This window comes from Corythoichthys intestinalis, chromosome 8, assembly GCF_030265065.1.
Source record: "Corythoichthys intestinalis isolate RoL2023-P3 chromosome 8, ASM3026506v1, whole genome shotgun sequence".
NCBI classification, from domain to species: Eukaryota; Metazoa; Chordata; class Actinopteri; order Syngnathiformes; family Syngnathidae; genus Corythoichthys; species Corythoichthys intestinalis.
Genome location: NC_080402.1, coordinates 39728228 through 39744752, shown reverse-complemented (window position 1 = coordinate 39744752; position 16525 = coordinate 39728228). Strand labels below are relative to the sequence as shown.

Genomic DNA, 16525 nt, shown 5'->3' with positions numbered 1-16525 from the left:
CCCCATGCTTCACAGTAGGGATGGTGTTCTTGAGATGGTATTCATCATTCTTCTTCCTCCAAACACAATTAGTGGAATTGTGACCAAAAAGTTCTATTTTACTCTCATCTGACCACAGAACTTGCTCCAGTTACTCCTCTGCATCATCCAAATGGTCATAGGCAAACTTAAGACGGACCTTGAGATGTGCTGGTTTAAGCACTGGAGTTGCTTATTAAAGTTAATGAGTATTGACAGACATTTAATGTTTGATCTTGCCACAGATGCCTGGAACCCGAAGCTTCAAAGCACCGCACGCGTCAATCATCGTTAAACCTGTTAAACAGTTGCTGCGGCAACTCGTGTGTAAGTGAGCAGCTTGAGCAGATTTGAGTGGACTCACTCAATAAAGCATTTAACTCATTTGCTCCCTAAAACGTATAAATACGTTCTATTTTTAATTGATTCAGTGTCCCAAAGACGTATTTACACGTCTTTTACGGTTTTTTTTTTTTCCAAAAAGACATCTCTGGGTCGTGATTCAATTTAGCTCCAAAGTGCAAAGCTGAAAATCCATTTTAAAGCAATAAAACTGGCCACTGGAGGGCAGTAGCGCTTTTGGTAAGACCCGCAACCCGATTCAACAGCAACGAACGGCCAAGCTGCACGGCCAGGCGCTGGTGGAAGACGACCGAATGGTTGCCAGGCGGCGGACGACCGAGCAGAACAACCGGTAGACGCCGGGATGCCAGGCGCTGGACGACTGAGCAGAATGACCGGGACCACTAGTGCAGCGGACGATGCCTTTGAGTCCGTGCTGGTCGCGAGCAGAGCCGGCAGAGACTAAAAAAAAAAAAAAATCATCTTTATGAGACAAACGGCGATGATGGAAAAGTTTAAACAGCCGTCGCGGCCAGAACAGCGTTGTCTTTCAGTTAGTTATGTGTAAATAAATTATTACTTTGCTATCAAAAGCTCTATTTGCCTCATTGTTTATCTTATTTTGTAAAAGGAAAACATTATTTGGATGTTTGGGATGTTACTAGAGCAAAAAATAGCTGTGTATAATCAAAGTTATGTTTGAAATGTATGCTTTCACAGAAGCTCTTTCTCCCGTTTTTTCATCAGAAATTGGACAATTGCTCAAACTAAGTTATTTTCTAATGCTGATTTCTAAAGAATGGAAAAGATGAACTAACTTTCTTTTCTGAAAGAAGAGAGTCTAATCTTTTGGTGGGTTCAATGTTTATATAGCAATAGAACAGAATTTCTGTGGGCCTTGCAAAATCATTCAAAATCCATTAAAAACTGGCTGGGAGCGAAGGGCCTTGCTCCGGTGAAAATGGTTGGGAGTGAATGAGTTAATAAAGACAAGCATTTTTATACTTTATTTAAAAAAATAATAATTCAGTGGGACAGTAACATGTTTAAAACTTATCATAATTATCACATTTGAAGTGCTTAGAAACCATTTATTAAAATATTTACATTTGGGTTTTTTTCTAATTATACTTTGGGGAAGAACGTGAAAAAACGTCTTATATGTATCTCTTTCTAATGCTAAATCTGAATAACTAAATTGAACCCCCCCCCCCCCCCCCAAAAAAAAAAAAAAAAAAAACAGAGAGGGGTGGGCGGCGCTACTTTTTCACTATAGCGGAGGGTTCTGGTCCCCATTAACCGGGAAAAACGAGGGATCACTGTAATGTCAACTACCCCTCCTTGTTCAAATTGACTGTGCGTCTGTCATCAGTGGCAGCCAGTCAGTTAAGTTGTTATGAAACAACATTCTAGCACGTACAAAAGTAGGAAGGTTGCTGATCCTTATGATTATATTCAGTGTTGTTTGTGGTAATATGTAGCAATGTATAAACAGTTTATTATGACAGCAAATCTGGTCTATCGCTGGCAGTTAATGGATGAAAATTTAAACATGGCCTCGATCACAGCATCTGTGTACCTTTTTTTCCCCCCGAAATTTACAACAGCAACAAAAAGGATTCTTTTATCCCGTCACAATATAAATATGAAAGTCACAACTCTGATTGGTTGAATGATGACGTCACTTCCCACGAACCCCAAAGCATTTCCATCCAGAATGCGAGGAGAGGAGGCACTGTGAGTTTACTACTCGGTCATTCCCGTAGTCGAAACAAACGCAACAACCCCTTAAAACGGTATAACAAAGCCTGGAGCGATGCATCAAATGAGTTTGGTCCAGTTTGGCCCATAACGAAAACTTTTCAGAGGGATGTTTTGCAGATGGTAGCGCAGCTTTTCTTCACGCCGAGCCAGAGGAGTTGTTTGTGAGCATGCAGTGTAAAGAAGCTCTCTTGATTTGAACCTAGGCAAGAACAGGACTTCTTCCGAGTCCAGCTCCGGTAGGAGGACATGTGTGCTCGGAATGGGACTGTGTCTCGGTACCGACGTTACAGAGGAGGAGAAGAAGGCGAGGACACGCAGTGCCAAGATAGACAGAGACCTGTACGAAGGCGCCAAGCGGGAGATGAATGTGGTTAAAATACTCCTACTAGGTAAGATAGACGAACTTTACACAACGTTATACTGGTAAACTTTTATAAGATCTGTATTCTCTCTCACTTAAAATAAAAACTTAAAAGTCTTTTATTAGAAAAAGCAATTTATATCAACTAATCTGTGCTGGTACAATACACAGAGGGTCGCCAAGCAATGTAAAGTGACCAGAAGTACGGCAGACCAGCAGTGTGGAAATATTCGGTAGCCATAACCTACAGTGGTATGAAAAATTATCTGAACCTTTTGGAATTTCTCACATTTCTGCATAAAATCACCATCAAATGTGATCTGATCGTTGTCAAAATCACACAGATGAAAAAACAGTGCCTACTTTAACTAAAACCACCCACCCAAACAAGTTTTCATATTTTAATGGTAGTATGCAAACAATGACAGAAAGGGGAAAATAACCAAGTGAACCATCACATTTAATATTTTGTGAGATACTTTTAGAAATAGTTTTGTATCCTTTGAGTGTCCAAGTGCCTTTTTGCGAACATTAAACGAGCAACAATGTTTTTTTTTTTTTTTTAAGAAAACAGTGGCTTCCTGTGTGGAGTCCTCCCATGAACACCATTCTTGGCCATAGTTTTACATATAGTTGATGTGTGTACAGAGTAAAGATACACGATAATATCGGTCGCCGATAATTATCGGCCGATAATGGCAATTATGACGTCACACAGATAATCCAGATAATAAAAAAAATCAACAGATAATGCAATCCGATAATTATATACTTGATTTAGCCTCCAAATGTGCACAACCGAAGAATTCAGCACGCCGCCTCCTCAACCCCTCCCCTCTCTGAAGCCCCTGAGGGAGGAGGGGTTGAGGAGGCGGAGTTACACGACAAGAAATAGTTGAATATTATGGCGGCTGTTACTAAAAAACCGACGCTCTCGCCATCTGCGAAACATGTACCGCAGAAGTTCCGCGAGGCCGAAAGAAAGCGTCATGATTCAAAACCACTAACCCAGCATCCATTTAAAACTGCATCACAAAGATTTTTGGAACAAATACGAGGCTGCTGCTAGCGGGAATGCTATGGCTATTGTAAACACAAGGTAAACTGCGGGGCTTGTGACAATACAGAGTCAGGTTGTTTGGGAAAGCAGCCCAAGGCGGGTGGTAAACTCGCATCTAAGGCTAAACACCGGCACGACTGGAGACTGATAGTCTGCAAGTAGCCGTCTTCCGACGGAGCCCGCCGCTCTGGCCGGTCCGACAGGCGAGCCCGGTTCCCCGGCTTCAGGACCTCCGGCGAACACCCCGGTTTCTCGAGCGTTCCCCCACGGCGTGCGAGCGGAGCCAGGCCCCGAATACGCCGCGGCGAACCGGCCAGTGCGGGCGGATTATCCGGTACGAATGTAGCCGCCGAGACGAGACACGATTTTTTTTTCTACCGAAATGACCCGAGAGCCAAAGCCCTGGATAAAAAAAATAATGCAGTTTATACGACCACCATTCTTCATGAAAAACATGCCAATCACATTTTCACCACGGACATTTGGAAAAGTGATGTCCAGTAAGCAAGCTCGTCACGACGGCACAGTGGTTAGATGATAATTTAAACATGGAGAAAACGAAGTCAGCCAGTCAATAATGCATTCAGTATGTAAAATGACGAGCGGTCAGATGACTTTGTAACGCTGCCTTTATTTTCGGCTTAACAAAACTCAGGCACAAAACAACACGCACGGAGATGCGAGCTCCAACTCCATCCAAATAGTACTGCCGTGTATCAGTTTAGCTGCTGTAAAGCAAATGTCGTGAGTGCCGCAAATGTAAACAAGGTGCTGCAGAATGGGTACATAACACCTCGCTCTTTTGAGTTAATCATTTTCACAGTGTGCAACAAAGCATGATATAACATTAGCAATCACTTTTCAAATTAATTAAACTTATTTGTCTGCTCAATTACAGTCACAGTGGATAATCAAAACTTATTGGCACTTATTAACACTTATCAATTTAAATATGCACATTCCTGTTGTAATGAAATAACAATAATATTCTGTAGCCACAAATATTATTCAAAATCTTTTCTTCTTCCAGGCTTTATGGTGACCCTTTGTTGACATAATTCACCCACCTTAATTGTGTGTCTGATTGGCCGAGCGCGTTACCGGCTGCGTCACAGTCACGTGACTAGACATTATAAAGAGCCGCGCGCGTTCCGGTTAAAGAGAGAGTGCACGAGAGTTCACGGAGTGCAACACAGCAGTTTGACCAATAAAGACTCTTTAACAAGCATCCCGCTTCACACTTATTTCCAATAGATTTACACTTAAAACTGACTAAATTTAAGGAGGTGTGTTTTGCAGTGTATTAATGTTATATATGTTAGGAATGGCTTGCTTTTAAAGGCATTTTTGTGCAACTTAGGTATTTACTCTGTAAGTAATTGTTGCCAAAAGTTTACCATTACACAATGTCAGACAATCTGTCGTTATTTAGATGTTGGAATTGAATACTTGTTCATATTTTATGTCGGAAAAAAAAAAGAGCAATAAATTATATTTTTGCACAGTAACATTTTCTTTTGTGTATACTTTAAAATTTTACATAAATTTTTTAATAGAATTATCGGCTTGACATTATCGGTTATCGGTTGGAATGAGGAGGAAATTATCGGTTATCGTTATCGGTTGAAAAATGTATTATCGTGCATCACTAGTACAGAGATATTGAACTGTGCCAGTGATTTCTGTAAGTCTATAGCAGACACTCTAGGGTTCTTTTTTTTACCTCTCTGAGTATTCTGCATTGAACTCTTGTTGTCATCTTTGGTGGACGGCCACTCCTTGGGAGAGAAGCAACAGTGTCAAAACTCCATTTGTATACAACTTCTCTGACTGTCAATTGATGAACATCCAGACTTTTAGAGCTTTATACAAATCAACAATCCTTGACCGCGGGTCTTCAGACAGCTCTTTTTTGACTGACCCATGATGCACATCAGACAATGCTTCACATCAAGACAATTCTTACCAGGTGTGTGTTTTATACTGAGCAGGGCAGCTTTCAACCGCTCATCAGTGATTGGGGACACACCTGACCTAAGTTGTTTGGTAAAAATTGGTTTCAATTGCTCTTTAAGTCTCCTTAAGCAGAGGGTTTACTTACTTGTTTTCCCCCTTCTGTCATTGTTTGCATGCTATCCTCATTAAAATATGAAAACCTATAAATGTTTGGGTGGTATTAGTTTAAGCAGACACTGTTTTTACATCTGTGTGATTTTGACAAAGATCAGCTCACATTTGATGGTGATTTTATGCAGAAATGTGAGAAATTCCAAAAGGTTCAGATACTTTCTGAACTTTCACTGTACATAACATGTGCAAAATTGGCTGCCATTGAATTTTATTCAGTTCAGTTTGGTGGACTGACCGTGATCATTCACTGCTAGGCACTCAAATAGACTGGACGTCTATCACCGTCAATGGCAGTTAACCCCTTCAGGGACAGTGGTCACTACAATGGACAGCAATTTAAAAGTTGACACATACGACCTTTGATCCTTTATAGGGCAAGTGGCTAATTTTGGTCATTTAAAAAAACTTAAATACAAGCAACTACTATTATACAGGGTGGCCCAAAAAAACGGGAACTTTTAAAAATTGGAAAATGAAAACATGTCAGTATGAACAATAATTTCATATTAAAACCCCTCTAAATGTGTTCATTCAAATTAAATTTGTAAAAATTAGTTTAACTAGTAGGTCGCCATTGCTGTTGACGACGCAATGAAGTCTGGGCGGTGATGTCACTGGTTGGCGCTGTTGGGCTTCCACAGTGCTTGGCTTAGTGCTTAGTCCTTAGCTACATGAGCATGTCGTCAGTTCTGCCCTTCCAATTTGAACTCATGCGGAAAAGTGATGAGGGAAAACCACAGTGAGAGGCAGACAAATGGATAAAGCAAGGCAAAGATGCAACTTGCAACAAAGGGGTCAAGAATACAAACTGAAATGGTAGCAAGTCAATATCTCGTCAAGCCGCCTAGGATCGGTTTAAAGACACTGCTGAATAGCTGGAATTGGATGCAGGTACAACGTTGGAAACTCATCCCACAGCTCTGTAACAAAACAATCTGACCAGCAGCAGAATGCGACAAAATAATGCTAGTCTTCATACTAGGTTCGCTTGCTAGCTAGCACAGCTATTCTCTCAGTCCAGCCCAATGGCGTCATCACCCCCAGCGTGCATTGCGTGCATAAAACATGGCGAAACATATGTATGTCAAAACATGCACTAAATACGATATATTATTAAATCAATGGCAAAAATATATGTGTTTCTACTAACATATTTTAGTAAAAGAGAACAATTGTGGCTTATTAGAGCCTACAAGTCTTTAAGTCCGAGGTTCCCTTTAAGAAACAATAATGGAACTTTACTTTTTTTTTTTTTTTTTTTTTTTTTTTAAACGGGGTCCTCCTGTCCGAATGCAAGCTTGAAATCTGCTGCTGAGATTTCTCATCTGAGCTAGGATACTTTGAATTTCATCCTGAATTCACCATGGTTACTGAAATATCAAATTGTTTACTTGCTCAAGGTCACTGTCTCGCAGTGATGCCATTTGCTCATGTCTGCTAATATGCAAAAATTCCACTTTTTTTTTTTCAAAATTGGTCAACAGCAAATTTCAAGGATGCTTCCATGCAGGAGGATGCCATTTAAAGGATGTAATTTTTAAATGAAAATTCCATAATTGTTTCTTAAATGGCATGTTTCAAGGCTTCAATTATTATGAATAAAATATTTTTCTTCTATCTTGGTTTGATTGGATTGGTAAAAGATTTTTTTTGGTGGGGTCACCCTGTACATATATATTTTTAATTATAGATAAGTTTATAAATTAATGCAATGCATATAAAAAAACAAATTAATTTAATGAAAATGAATAAAAACAAATGCACACTGGTTATTGACCCAAGATACACTCTAAAGTATTTTTGTATTTCTTACTTACAGAAATTTATCAGTCAATGATGGAATGACGAAATAATGGTACAGAATAATAATCCATCATCTGTACATTGCTAAACATATTTCAATCGTCTGATTCCTTTCTAGGTGCAGCAGAAAGTGGGAAAAGCACTTTGGTCAAACAAATGAAGATCATCCACAGCAATGGATTTACCAAGCAAGAGCTTAGCAGCTTCAAGGTCAGAAATACGCTGAAACACACAAGAACACACATCAGACTAGGGCTGCAGCTATCGAATATTTTAGTAATCGAGTAATCGACTGAAAATTCTATCGATTAATCGAGTAATCGGATAAAACATTTTTTTTAGGTAAAGAGCAATTATAAATATACATGAGAAAACAAGACATTTCATCTAATATTGAACCACTTTCAGTCAATCAATGTCTTTATTTTTGACGTACATTGTTAAAAACAGCCAACAATTACATCTCAGATATGACTAGAATTAAAAAAAAAAAAAAAAAAAAAAGACTAATTCACTGCTTTTACTCAAAAAACTTTTAGATCTTATCGAAACATATATATATATATTTCTTACCTAAAAATGCCATTACACTTGATAACACACATCACTTAAAAGTTAGGTGTTTTTCCCAAGTGTTTCAATTGAATTGCCATTTTTGTCAAGCTATTTTCTAAGTTCTAGTTAAGTTTTAAATTAATCTAAACTGTAGGTCCTGATAGGATTTTGAGTTTTTGCAGTGCTCAAAATAAATGTATTGTAACATTTGAGGTTATAATATGGCGGGGATATTTGCATGCGTTCCTGAATGCACCGCGTGACGTGCAGAGGTGAGGGAGGTGCGGGAGAGCAAGAAACGTGCCTTCCTGTTGTTGTTGTCCTTCTGGCAGGTGCGCTTGCCTCGGCTGTGCAGACAGCAGTCGTGTGTTGGTTGTTCCACAAGTTCCCAAAAACGCCCTTTGTCAACGTTACAGTATGATACCTGCGGTATTGGAGCACATTAGGGACCAGTGCTACTTGGTGTTTTATCTAGCAATAACTACTGAGCTAAAATTGACAGTTAGCATTATTAAGTTTTTATTTTACACCCTCATCACTCTACCGCGCGCTGTTTTCACAGATTAAATAAAGCCTGTATGTAAGACACGTTAGCCACGCATCGACAGTGGTCAAAGTTAAAAGAAACCTAGCCCTCCGCAGGGCTAACGTTACGTGAGTGAGTGACAGTAACGTTAATCATATTTATTAGCGCTGAGAGGTCTAATGCTTTAAGATGGCGGCTGTTTACTAACGCCGCTGACCCCGTCATTTCGCATCAAGTTCAATATACACGTGATATCTATGAGACGATTCAGACGCTACCTGCTTCCACCGTAGCATGCTCTGCGTAGCATCATGCGGGCTAGTTTTTAGCAACGTCGGCGTAGTTTATAGCGGCTGTTGGCTGCAGTAGGGTTTTTTTTTTTTTTTTTTTTTTGCTTCTTCCTCAACGCACGTGACATCAGCGCGTTGTCCCACATTAAAAAGTAGTCCGGGCAAAACGTGATGCTTAGAGCAAAATTAAACGATTCCTTAAAGTGCATGTGACACGAAAAAGCCTGTTTATTTCATAATACACGCTGTATTTTATGCTCCTGAATGATATGGACCGCTTGGATGTGTGTGGAAGCGATCGCTATATTTATCTAGTTTTTTGAATCCCGCGCCATGAAAATTAGTGACTTCCAGCTTCGGTCTTGCATTGAGGAGGAGGGCTCTGTGACGTGTACGCAAGAAGGAGTCCTATCCACTATACAGCCGTACTTTTGTATGAGAAGGACTAAGTATTCATCTGATTTTGCGGATTAATACGTTTATTTTTCGCATCATGCCAGCCAAACAGCTGCAGAAAAATCTTGCTGTATGAGGGAGAGGCGCCTTTTTGGAGTTTCAAAATGTTCCCATTCACCGTGAATATTGGCCAAAACAAGCCCTACTACTGTGGGACCATTGGACTTACGAGGAAGTGAGTAAACATCTTGTTTTGTACTATGGCAAATACGAATACAGTGATTACATCACTACAAACTTTCTTTAAATAAAGGACTAGTTACGTTTGATCATTGATAAGCATGTACTCCTCGAGCACATTAGCTGCACGTTAGCGGCACAACAATTGCAGCCGCCCTCCTCCGGGGAACGAGCTGTAAATTGCTCTCCGACGAAGACAGTCGACAACCCAGTCGTCATGTCAAAACATCCGGGCTAGTTATGTGTGATTTTCCGCTTTGAAGACTTTGAAACATCACTCAGTTCGGGTTAGCATGTCGGCTAGCTGTCACGCCTCTTGGTTTGTTGACATTCTCCGAAGCCGGGGAAGGGAAATTACATTTTTAGTATTTCATATTCCATTTAGTACAAGACTGTTATTTGTCATGACCATGCCATTTATTTAGCAATTGGGGAAAATACTTGGATAAAAAGAATATCCTGTAAAAATATTGAAGTAAAGAGACAGAAACAATGACATTTTGCAGCTCTCTTCGTCGCGTTTTCCTCGTTGTGAATAGTTCCCCCTCCACAGGCTGACTGGTCCTTCTCAAGCCATTTATTTAGCTATTGGGGAAAAATACTTGGATAAAAAGAATATCCTGTAAAAATATTGGAGTAGAGAAACTGAAACAATGACATTTTGCGGCTCTCTTTGTCGAGTTTTCCTCGTTCTGAATAATTCCCCCTCAATGGGTTAAATAGTAAAACCGATGAGCCCAGTCTCCCGCTGACGTCATCCACCTGTTGGGGACGCTAGAGCCCTATAATGGTAGGCGTGGCTAACCGGCAGATTAAAAGACTAATTTCTCGTCATCTGCGCTTTGCTAAATTCTTGTATATAGTCGAATCGTCTCAAAATATGATTCTAATTCACATAATAATACTATTTAAGACTTTTATTCTCCTATCGTGTGCTCTTTAAGGTGAATAAAATTACTATCTATTATCATAAACAACCATGGAAATAGAGAATGTGATTGAGCAAATTTGGGAATTCCACGGAGGATAATTTTTATTATTATTATCATTATTATTATTATTATTATTATGACAGGAGCTCTAAAGATAGTATTTTCCATTTGCTGCATTAACATGGTGTGACCCAAAGTGATTAGTTTTTCTGACTGGGGCTAGGTTGAAAAAAACCTTATATAGACAAATAATTTTTAATTTTCTCATCCTTCGCAGTGGTGAAGCATCTCAAAACTTTTGACCGCAGGGGTTATAGCTTTCTTAGCTGTATCATATGTCTCCCTGAAAACTGTCATTATTTCTCCCGTATTCTATGACTTGCACTGTGATTGGTAGGGAAGAATGGAAACACTTACTAGCTTCATTCTGTTTCCCATCTACTCTTATCTTTAGCCACATGTCTTTCCTCTGACCCTCTGCAGTATTTTATCCGTCCCCTGTCCCACCAGTCACTTCCTATCTGTGTTTCACTGTGTATTTTTCCACTCTGGAAGAGTCCAAATTGGTTCAATAGAGGCAGATCATGGAGATAAATTGACCACATTTAAAACATTAACTTCCATTGATTGATTCATTAACTCATCTACTGTCATTCAAGGTGATAAATGTCCAGTCCATTTGACTGTGAGGGCTGGCAGTGAATAAAAATGTTTCAGTGCGATTGACGGTCATGGGCGTCCAATCCATTTTAACTACGATGGACTGGCAGAAAATTGATTGTATGTTGATTGCCCTCAACGGTAGCCCTCTGACCATTAGCGACAGTTAAAAACAGAAACAATTAAAAGAGGAAATATAAATAATGAGAATGACACAAAACCCACAGCTCATGCCAGGGTGGTCACTAGACCTAATACAATACTGGGGCATTGGCAAGCGGGCAAATGTTTGTTTTAGCACTGATATATCATAAAAAGTCAGAAATAGTGCTTTAAACTGTATATAATCAAACCACAATGTGTGTTTCTGTAAAAAAAAAGTTTTGTTTTTTTTTCATCAGTATTCAAAATCAAAATTGGGACATCCCTTATTGATAGTCAATTCACCTCTGCTCATGCTCATCAACATCTCTCCTTTACCTCTTCCTGCACTCTGCTGCTATACTTTGTCTGGACAGAAATGGGAATATATCTTATATAATTTATCAGTGTTTCTCAACTGTAGGGTTGGGCATCATTGAATTTGAACGGTTCCGATTCCACATTTTGATTCTGGTTCCAAACGATTCTCGATTCCGATTCTTTTAATAGGCAGGGTCAAAAAAATTGCATACAGTAATTTATATTAATTTCTTCTCGATTATTTTTCAAACTGATATTTTTCAATGAACTTTGCTATGAATTTCTCACGTGGCTATTTTTAACTTGTAAATAAATATCAGTCTTTAAACTTGAATATGTTGACGTTTCTTTCCACAGGAGTGCACTTTCACAAAGATGTTTGTTTTTCAAAAGCTCAGGGAGAAAACATTTACACATATTCTTTCCCCATGTTTTAGAGTGTCTTATGCTGCATTCATTTTGACATGTTATTGAGCTCCCACTAATAGGCTAACCTGGTGCAGAATATCAAACGAACAAAAAAAACAACTTGTAAAACCCAGTCCAGATTAAGAGCGGGTATAGTATAAAATCAGAAACCGTTTTTGTTGAGGAAAATGATCATATCTGATTCTCAGGCAGTAAGCGTGAGAGATCTGAACAGGTAGTGTCCAGCAGTGTCCTCCTCAGACAAAACAGCCGGTGGCTGGTGCTCACAGCAGAGTAGATAAACAAATGTCACGTATCACTGTAGTGAAGTACTGAAAAAAAAACGTCATGATGCACGTTGATACGACGGAGTATTAGGGCCGAATTAATAAATTTAACAAAAAGGACTACGAGATTACTCGTACTATTGCTATGAGAAAAAGTCACAAAAATTACGTAGGCGTAAGTTAGCTGTGAGCCGCTACGCACTTTACATACATGTACAGTGGTATGAAAAAGTATCTGAACCTTTTGAAATTTCTCACATTTCTGCACAAAATCACCATCAAATGTGACCTGATCTTTGTCAAAATCACACAGATGAAAAAACAGTGTTTTAACTAAAACCACCCAAACATTTATAGGTTTTCATATTTTAATGTAATATAATAATACTTTTTCATAACTCTATCTTAGCTGGGAGCTACGAAAAAGCATTAGTATAAATTCATCTATTGATCATAATTTGATGTAGATATGGCAAAATAATAAGGATTTCATGATTTGTAAAACCGATCCGAAAACAAAAGTTGCCTTTAATACTGTTAATTTTAACGGAGGCGGCAAGGCGAGGGTAAAGTACGTAGCTGCTTTTATAACTACATTAGCCCGATGTAATAATACGATTTATTTTCGTACTATTCCATCCATCCATGATCCATCCATCATCTGCTGCTTAATCCGGGGTCGGGTCACGGGGGCAGCAGAAGACAGACGTAATTTGTTGTTTTACTTACCTGGTTCTGACTGGTTAGAGGATTGGCGCTGCGTGTCAAATACGCGGCACGCAGCTATGCACTACTCGACACTTGTGTTCCATGAAACCGCAGGTGTTTAATCATTTTGGTCTTGGAGCCACCTTTGCATGATATAGCTGAGTTGCAAATGTTGCACCGAGCTGACTGGTCATTTTTCTTTGTGAAGTTGAGCCAAACTTTTGAGCGCCGCCGCACAGTGTCTACGATTGTGATCAAGTTGCAATGCACAAACACACAATTCATGTGGCCTCTTCTTCGTAGGTTTTCGGCAGCTATTTTTTCCGGTCGGCAGTCAGGGCTTGGAAACTTGGAATCGAAATAATAAATTCGAACGGCTCCGGGAGCATCGGCGTGTTATTCCCAGATCCCATCGATGCTCAATGCCCAACGCTACTCAACTGGTAGTTTGTGACTTAAAAATAATTTATGTTGCCTAAAGGTTTTCATTCCTCCTTGCTGATATTTTGGTAATATCCATTGTGAAAGTAATGCTGTTTGAGTCAAATAGAAATAAAAAATAATACATTTTGTTCCAGATTACTGGGACTTCAGTAACAAAAACATGCGTGTAAAGCAGCTGGAAATTATGATAAGCAGACATACAAAATTGTTAGAGGTTATATCCCAAAGATAGGCAATTAATTCATGCAGATTGATTCTATTCATCTTGGTCATATAAACAAATAGCAATAAATAGCATCAGTATTGATAAAATTCAAATACCACATATCATATTAACACAATATTAGACAAAAACTCTTGGGTGAGAGCCTCCCACTCAAATCGCATTTAATTGTCATTGTATTCATAGCCAGTTAACTAAAAGACTGCACCTAATCTGCTACTTGAAATGGCGACCAGAGTAGTTTACCACAGTTAACTGCTTGATACGTAAGGAGTAAAGTTGAACCATTTAAATTTACAATTCATGGGAATAGGAAACCAAAACAACAAATTTAACACAGAGATAAAAACGAACAACAAAGATTGGCAGTTTATCTGGGACTAACCTGTAAAGCAGGTGGGACGATTGGCACACAAACCGTGATATTGATGCTGCATTCATGTGTTGTCGGAGTAATCGAAAAAATGATTTTCTATTACACGGTGTCTAGAAAAACAGTCACTCAACTTGTACTGTATTGTTGTAGCATTTTTGTACCCATGGCTCATGCATTGGGTATGTGAGCAATCTGAATCTAACTAAGGGCAGTTAGGAATCTTCTGTTGTAAACAATAGTGTTTTTAGCACTGATTTAAAGGAGTTAACTGTTTTGGCTCACCTTATATCGTAAGGTAATTTGTTCCACAGGTGAGGAGCAAAATAACCTAATGCCGCTTCACCCTGCTTGGTTCTTGTTCTTGGAATACACAACAAATCAGTTTCAGATGCCATAAGGCAGTCTGGATGCTTCGTATCAATTTGATCATGTATTTTGGTCCAAGATCATAAAGTGTTTTGTAGACCAGAAGTAAGTTTATTATAGTGTAGTGTAGTGATTTCATGACCAGTGTCATGTCCAGTTTCCTTGTATTTGTAATAGGGTGGAACTATATTGGAAAAAACTGTGATATTAAAACTACAATAATTTCCACCTAACTTGAATAGCTCTGTTTGGGAAGATTTTGGTTGACTCACTGTGACCACATTGTATTCATTCGAGATGTCTCGATCTGATCACATGATCGGAAATCGGCCGATCCTGACATTTTTTAGAGGATCGGAAGTGGGTTAAAAGGATAGGGTTTTTAATTAAAAAGTATCTTTGTTTTTTTTTTTTTGCTTCATGCTCGTCCAGCCTCTTACCCTCCTGAAAAGCAGAGTGACCATACTTTTTTTTTCTTGGTCACCGGTGCAGCTGGTGTTTTGTACTTAAAGTTAACGATGATTGACAGGTTTGTAGCTTTGATCTAGCCAGAGACGCCTCGGTAAGGCACTAATTTGTTAGTCATTCTTAAGCTTGTGGCAACTCATTTGTTGTGTGACTGTTCTTGGCAACTTGAACGTCGAAGTTAAAAAACAAACTTTTTTTGGTGTTGGATCGGGTCTCTGTCTCAACAGATTCTCAAAATCAGGTGACTAGGACTCGGGTGCAAAAATATGCATTCGGGACATCCCTAGTATTCATAAAATTCAGTTTAATACATGAATGGTGATGATGAAGACTGGTGTATATAAAAGGGATTCAGGAAGCCATGTCTCTGCACAATTTCTGCTTTTATGAGGAAAAACAAAATTTAACATTAAAAAAACAATTGCATGTCCTGCGATGGGACTATTGCCCTGAGGTAATATCAGTGTTTTGCAATAGAGAGAGCAGAGAAATAGTAGAGGTTAGATCGGGCTTAAAAAAAATCCAGCCCGACCCGACGCGGCCCGAGCCCGATCGATTAACTAGATTTGCAGGCCCAGCCCGAAAAAACCCAAATTTTTTTGTTTGTTTGTTTGGAGTGACGCGGGGGAAAAAAACGCAGCAGCAGCAATTTATTTTCATTTCTTCGAGTTGGCAGAAAAAAAGTTTTCTTAATGTTTAAATAGTCTACATATTTTTATGATCATTATAAAAGCATTTACACAACGAAATAACGCCGGGAAAGTTTAATATAAAAAATTTTTTTAAAAAACGTGCGGTTTTGCACAGACACAGACGAGAGGACTCAAAAGGATCACATTTGTGTTGCCTTTGTGTGCATAAATAAAAGTGTCTTTCGTAACGAATCGCAAGCGCCACAGCGGGAGAAGAAAAAGCGGGTGGCGCCACTGCGTTCATGTGCATGCACAAGCAAATGCGCAATACAGAGAGCATGCTCTCGGTTATATCCCGAACGTGAATGCTTAGCATTTTGGGCCCGACCCAACCCGTTCGGGTTCGGGCACAAGATCTAACCTCTAAGACATAGGACATAACATAACAATGGCTGAAGCGGAGAAAGAGGGAGCGAAAAAGATTATTGATGCACCTAATACATTGAAAGCAGACATCTGGAGACATTTTGGCTTCTACGAGGTTGGTGGGAAACTTGACCAGAGTTATGTAGTGTGTAAAAAATGAAACATGAGAATTATAACACAAATGGGGAAACCATAACCGTTGCATCACCGGAATTGCGCAGGGAAGATTTTTGAACGTACTTATATATTTTAAAATGCGCTGAATCGATTCGACTTGTTGCCGCATCGAATCGAATCGTCCATGCCCCACATCGCGATGCATCGCCGCATCGATTATTGTTGATACCACTACTAATTAGTAAGGACTTCGGCAGCAGTATTGTGATTTAGCTGCAACATCCCGATTTATTTTTTTTCTTAAGACCTGTAAATTCACCATCACAATAATCTAGTCTACTAAAAATGTATACATGAGTAAGATTTAGGGAAAGTTGTCACTTGTCAGAAAGGTTAGATGATGTAACATCTTTGTAACAAAGCTAAACAGCCAGTTTGTTGTATTTCTTTGAATACTTTTATTTGAAATTCTGCACAAAGGCTCAATTGGTTGTGCTAAAGAACATTTTTTTTCTTTATATCAATGAGCTC

General features: G+C 39.1%; 1 protein-coding gene across 2 annotated transcripts in view; it reads left to right on the top strand.

Moving 5' to 3' along the window:
• The first annotated feature begins 2033 nt into the window (after window positions 1-2033).
• Window positions 2034-16525, top strand: part of gnav1 (guanine nucleotide binding protein (G protein) alpha v1) — an 85632-nt gene continuing 71140 nt past the window's right edge. The window contains exons 1-3 of one of the 2 annotated variants that reach the window (XM_057843158.1): window positions 2034-2244; window positions 2328-2513; window positions 7597-7688. In XM_057843158.1, the coding sequence (XP_057699141.1) occupies window positions 2384-2513; window positions 7597-7688 (222 nt within the window). In that variant the 5' untranslated portion in view covers window positions 2034-2244; window positions 2328-2383. The remainder of the gene's footprint in view (window positions 2245-2327; window positions 2514-7596; window positions 7689-16525) is intronic. The other variant, XM_057843159.1, reaches the window with a different exon arrangement.